Here is a 6,741-nt window from a genome sequence, read left to right on the forward strand (position 1 = left end):
CAAAACATGTTCAGTTATATTTAACCTGTTAAAACTAAGATGCCTGGATGAAAAAATAATTTGCTGATTTTGAAATCCATAGTCGACTACGGCTTTTGATTATTGAGTTGTTGCTTTAATGCAAATAAAAAATATATCTTTGTTACAACAAGTGTGTTCAAACCAGCAGATTTTCATGTGCATCTCATTGTGGTTTGGCCGCCCTGAGGTGCTTCCCCGTCGGGGTCATCCCTATATTCCCCGGGTCCTATGTTCCCCCCCCAAAAAAGGGTTTTATGTTCCCCGGATCCTATGTTCCCCGCGAAACGCAAAAGATAAATGTGATTACGCCTGATTTAATGCCAAAATAATATGCGCACATTTTTTTCACATGAAGTTTCAAAAATGTTGCATAAACTTGACATGGATCAGACGTAGCCTAGCCTATGTGATGTGCAACGTGTATCGCCTCAGTAGGCCGAGTGTGCCATTTCTTGTTTTCTTACACAATGCAATGATTATGCAATGGAATATGCGGGGTTGAATCTTTTTTTAATTATTTTTTTATTTTCTGAAGTTAGCCTATCACCAAATTAGATAACTGTTGTCTATATTTTTCCGTAGGCCTATGTGTGTGATGGCCTATTTATTAAACTTCAAGTGTATAGTGGTTGAGTGAGTATCATTTCTACTGCGAGCGGATCCTCTATCCAGAGATTTTTCCCCCCCAACGGATTTGCGCCTCTCATGAGCCATATCCCAACTCACAGCAGGATGGGTTTGGACTGGGACACTGTCAACTTCACGAAGGCATCAAGCAGCTTCTCCATTCATTGACATAAAACCAATAGTAGGCTAGCCTTACAATCTAGAATAGCCTACATTATAGTCGGAGCTGCTTTGGGTAGCCTACTGAGGCGATATGCGTTGCGCATCACAGGCTAGGCTACGTCTGATCCATGTCAAGTTAATAAGCAACAGTTTTTAAACTTGATGTGAAATAATGCGCGCATGAAATCATGCAAGCCTCGCATATTTTGCACGGAATTCTGTGATTATTGTGGTGAAAATGCAACCTTTCTAAAATAGGTGCATAATCTACCCCTTTTGGCATTAACATGTGATGGCATAATCATGTTTTTCTTTAGCGTTTCGGGGACCTGGGGAACATATGACCCTTTTTCGGGGGGAACATAGAACCCTTTTTTGGGGGGAACATAGAAACCGGGGAAAACATAGGACCCGGGGAACATAGAACCCTTCTTGGGGGGGGGGGGGGGGATAGGACCCTGGTAACATAGACATGTTCCCTCCCCGTCTAGGAGCGCATTGTCAACATAATAGGCAAGGCAAGTTTATTTGTATAGCACATTTCAGCCACAGGGCAATTCAAGGTGCTTTACATGAGACATTAAAAGCATTAAAACAAAATGCAAGACATTAGACATTTAAAACTAAAAGCAGGACAAATAGAGTACAGGAATAAAGGTTACAGTGCAGTATACAGATAAACATAACTCCTCTTAGAAAGCAGTGGCAAAAAGAAAAGTCTTCCGGCTCGTTTTAAAAGAACCAAGAGTTGCAGCAGACCTGCAGTTTTCTGGAAGTTTGTTTTTTTAATGATTTTTCACGGTGCCCACCCACATCCATTGTATGACCAAAACGGTGGTAGAGCAATTAACAGACTTTCTCAAAAGTGCTAGTTTTGATCTGAACCATTGTATATGATCATAAGTAACCTTAAAACAGGAAGGACCGGAAGTCCCTCTTCCATCATCTCAGCTTTCTCCTTCGCCCACCTTGCTCTCTCTTCTGCCCTTCCTCTCTTCGTCCATCCTCTGCCCTTGCCTCCGCCCTCCACTCCGCAAGAACCGTCAGATTTACACTTGCATTGGGCCATACTGACAGTCATCAGCCAGTACCAGAACAATCATGATTCTCAAGCTGTGACGCACGAAAGCGATGATGATTATGATGATGTATAGAGACTGTCTAATGAAAAAGGTTGCTTAATCGTGATCATACTGTGGTCTAAACATACATGTCATGATGTTGAAGATGGTTACAGAAACATCTAAAGTTCACACTTGCTAAATTTTGAACTCGTAAGACATAATCTGTTAACTCCTCAATGAAAAGTGTAAAAATGCATTTAGACAATTCTACCTTATTTTTGTTGGCACTACTGGATTTGTCAACCCTGGAAATGTAGGTTTAGCGGTTAAAATCAATGTTCCACCTTAAATGTTTACGGCAGCCATTTTGTAAATTCCAAGATGGCCACCACATAGATATCCGGACAAAAACATACATTTTCTGATTCCTTATACAATACCCTTTCCAAAAATGTATAGTTTTGCAAATCCCCCCCAAAATCCAATACATAATTAAAGCTGCTACGCAGCGATGAGGCGGGGCCAGGCAATTTCCGACAAGTTTAGGAGCAATAAGCGAGAGAATAGGAAGTCAACAAGAAAGTTGACATTCCAATGTTCATTTTGTACATTCGTATTGTAAAAATTTCTAAAACATTTTGATGCATTGTAAGCTCGATTTTGATAATTCAACAATCTGGTCAATGAGTTTGTGAATTACAGTCTGAAGATCCAGTGTAGCAAGTTTGGTGTTAATTGATTGAAAAATGTGGGATGAGATATGTTTATACATTTTTACAGGTTTTGTTTGCTTTTCTTCATAATTGAACATTAACTTCAGCAGCTGTGTACTCAGTCAGTTGCCAATCAATCGATTTAGTCATTGTAATCCTCAGCTGGGGTTGGTTAGGGTTGCCAACAGCGATGTCTCCGATTCGTGGAGCTTGCGTTGGATTGTGGGTAATGTAGTTTTCTCTGTATGAAGTGTTGGTTTCAGAGGACAGATTTAAACATATTTGTAAAAATTTTTGAGATAAAATTCTGAAAAAAAATCACACTACATCTTGGATGTACCATGGAGGTAGGTAGGTGTTAGCACAGAGGGAGGGGAGGCCACAGCCGCTTCGTGGAAGTGGTACGGGGCCTTGGACGAGGCGATGGGGGCCACCCATGCGGTTACACCGGTGGTCCTCATCTCCTCGTCCGCCCCGTGCCCTCCACCGGCTGTGGCCTCCCCTTCCGTGGTGCTGACCCAACCGAGAGAAAGCCAGGTGACGGCAGAGAGCAGCGGTGAGGCGAGGCCAGGGAGAGGACAGAAGAGGAGGAGAGAGAGTGAGCTGGAGCAGTTGCTGGAGAGGGAGAAGAAAGAGGAAGAAAAGAAGGATAGGGAGAGAGCGAGACTGGACAGACAGGCAAGAGGAGAAGGAGGCTGGACATAGAGAGGAGTGGAGGGCAGAGAAGGAGAGGATGGAAAAGGAGAGGGCAGAATGGATGAGAGAGAAGGCAGAATGGGGGAGAGAGAGGGTGCAGATGAAGGCAGAATGGGCGAGAGAGAAAGAAGGTATGAAGGCTGAGTGGAGGGAGGAAAGAGGATTGTTCAAGGAGAGGGAGGAGCGGTTAATGTTGCTCCTGGAAGCCGCCGTGAAGAAGTAGTTTATTTTTCATTAAATGTTTTTTTTCTTAAATTGGTCTGTCTCATTTCTTGTAATGTATTCCCAGTCAAAGGAGAACAAATGTCACTATACCTAAAACCAGTCATTAGAGTAAAATAACATTCCTAATGGACATTGTAGTTTGCAATTGGGCATAAACGGAACACACATGTTGGTTCACAATGCTTCATTGGAATTATTGAGACGGTTATGAAAGCTTCACTGTTTTTCAAATGTGTTTGACTAACGACTACTTGATAAGGGAGTTACATGTCCAAAGCTCTCTGCACGTTGAGTGTTTAGACCTTCCAAGTTACATGACGTATGTCCTCAATGTGTAGATATTACACTTTTTGTTGAAATTGTATACATCAAGAAGTAACCTTTACATGTATAATGTAAGTAGCACAACATTTCTTGGATATTTTTATTACACAATGGTCTTCAAATATACTTTTGACTTGTTTATATTTGGTCAGATCATTAGCTTCCCTCGCAAAAGGTACTGACAGGAGACGCGACGAGAACGCTGATCTGTTGTCTCCCAAAAAACTTAAAAGAACTGTTTACTATGTACAGTGCAAAATGAAACACAGACATTTAAATACAAATACATTTAAACAAATGTCTCAAGGCAGTCTATGAGGAACTGATTGATGTTTAAAGCCTCAAGGCAGTCTATGAGGAACTGATTGATGTTTAAAACCTCAAGGCTGCCTATAAGGAACTGATTGATGTTTAAAACCTCAAGGCTGCCTATAAGGAACTGATTGTTTAAAACCTCAAGGCTGCCTATAAGGAACTGATTGATGTTTAAAGCCTCAAGGCAGTCTATAAGGAACTGATTGATTGTTTAAAGCCTCAAGGCTGTCTATAAGGAACTGATTGATGTTTAAAACCTCAAGGCAGTCTATAAGGAACTGATTGATGTTTAAAACCTCAAGGCTGTCTATAAGGAACTGATTGATGTTTAAAGCCTCAAGGCAGTCTATAAGGAACTGATTGATGTTTAAAGCCTCAAGGCTGTCTATAAGGAACTGATTGTTTAAAGCCTCAAGGCTGTCTATAAGGAACTGATTGTTTAAAACCTCAAGGCAGTCTATAAGGAACTGATTGATGTTTAAAGCCTCAAGGCAGTCTATAAGGAACTGATTGTTTAAAGCCTCAAGGCTGTCTATAAGGAACTGATTGAAGTTTAAAGCCTCAAGGCTGCCTATAAGGAACAAGGCAAAGCAAACTCATGAACTGACTGACTGACTGACTGACTATTTATGGCAGGATGGGGTAGTCGTGCTCACCAAGAGCTGGGACCAAGGCAGCTGGTGCCAATGCTGCCGCTGCCATACGGTCTCTGAGGCCATCTCCAGGGTTGGGATGATCTGCAGCAGCAGGACCATGGCCACCGTCAAGGTCATCAACCTTTAAATGGTTAAATGCAATTACTGTAAGTCGCTTAGCAGACACAAAAAGTGTCTGCTAAATAAATGACTAATGTAATGTTGGACAAAAGTGTCTGCTAAATGACTGATGTAATGTCACCTCCTCTGGCTCCATGATGTCTCCGTTCTCCAGGCAGAGGTTGTGCAGGACAGCACACGCAGCAATCACCTCCGCAGCCAAGGGCAACTTCACCTAAAAACACAGTTTTGCACTTTGAGATTTATTTCAAATGTAAAGTGTGTTACAAAGAAAATGTATTATTATAAAAAAAAATCTACAACGGAGAGTTGGGATACTTGATACGTGTTTTTTGTGAATATATCTAGTAACCGTTGTAGAAAAGCAATTGACTTAAATTACCTCCAGAGCCTTCAGAAAGATCCCCCTCCACCTGGTCTTCATCATCCCGAACGCCCTCTCTATGATGCACCGGGCTCTGGCATGCAGGGCGTTGAAGCGCAGACGCACCGGTCCCTGCACTGGCTCTCTGATATATAATAACAATATAATAATCATAAATGTAATACATGCTTTAAAGATAAAATAGTACACGTGATTATAAAAACAAGAACCAGAGTTACTGTAACTAACAAGAACATAAAGAAGCAAGGCTTCCTGTAAAAATACCTGTATGGCGTGATGAGGGCGACGGGTTCAGCCTGGCAGGGGTAGCCTCCGTCCCCGAGGAGGCACCAGCCCTCCGGCGGATACTGCCGGTGGACATACATGTCCGAGTTCTTCAGGACACACGAGTCGTGGGCTGATCCCGGAAAGCCAACAAGAATGTTGACAAACCATCCCTTGTGGTCACAGACAGCCTGCATCTGGATGGAGTGGTAGAGCTTTGGGTTGAAGTAGCTCTGCTGCTCTGCCGCTGGGGGGATGAAGCGGACATGCGTGCCGTCGATGGCTCCGGCCACACTCCTGAAGGCATGAGATCTGGCCAGGCGGGCAAACCCGGCCCCGACCTCCTCCAGCGCTGCCTCCGTGGGGTAGCGTATCACACGGCTAATGATGCGCTGAATACCCCTGCTGACTCTGTGGACCACATCACAGACGGTCGACCGGGGCATGTCAAAGGCCTCTGACACAATCCGGTAGGAGGTGGCACTGGCCAGCCAGTAGACAAAGACTAGCACCTGTGTGTGAATGATAAGACCATTGTAAAGGGTGAGTACTGAGAAAAGCTCTAAATGCAATGAATTATTATTATTGTTAATGCTATTATTATTAGCACCTCCATGGTCTTGCCCCATCCTCCCTGACCATCATCAAGGGTATCAATGAGGTTCCTCAGTGTCGGTCTTGACAGTCTGAAGTCCCTCCTTGTGTCCGCGCCGTCAAAATAGGTCCTCAACAGGGGGACGTGGAGGTTGACTTGGCTGTAAGGACCTCTGTCTTCCATGCGAGCCTACAGGGGAAATATTATTAGGCCAAACTTTAACTAATTTGCGCTTATGGCATATAATTGTCTTTACAATATGATAATAGATAGACAGATGTCATTATCTGTAGAGCTAAAAAAAAAAGTAACATTACAAAGCAGGCGTGTAGTGATGAGTAAACCCAGGTAGTTTACCCACCTCTTTAAAATGAGTTGAGTTTTATAGTACATGCGTGGTTACTATCAACTAGAACGTAGCTAGCAAGTTAACGTTTGTAGTGCCGAAGAATTGGAGTCGGAGGCGGAGTGTCGAACAATGGAGCTAACTTCACTTTATTGTGAGACATCAACAGAACGTTTCATTAACCAGTCTAACAACTCGCAGAGCGAGATAAACATCCGGAAGTCCACC

At 43.0% G+C, this 6,741-nt stretch overlaps 1 protein-coding gene across 1 annotated transcript; it reads right to left on the bottom strand.

Annotated features, from left to right (window-relative positions):
* Nucleotides 1–1,123: 1,123 nt before the first annotated feature.
* LOC311328859 (putative nuclease HARBI1) lies at nt 1,124–6,214 on the bottom strand (the record flags this gene model as incomplete). The annotated part of the gene is made up of 5 exons (XM_084462762.1): nt 1,124–1,180; nt 5,045–5,137; nt 5,306–5,432; nt 5,573–6,084; nt 6,197–6,214. The coding sequence occupies 5 exons, from the start codon at nt 6,212–6,214 to the stop codon at nt 1,124–1,126; spliced, it is 807 nt and encodes a 268-aa protein (XP_084318888.1).
* Nucleotides 6,215–6,741: the final 527 nt, after the last annotated feature.

The sequence above is a fragment of the Borostomias antarcticus genome, assembly GCF_949987555.1.
Source record: "Borostomias antarcticus genome assembly, contig: scaffold_99, whole genome shotgun sequence".
Lineage (NCBI taxonomy): Eukaryota > Metazoa > Chordata > Actinopteri > Stomiiformes > Stomiidae > Borostomias > Borostomias antarcticus.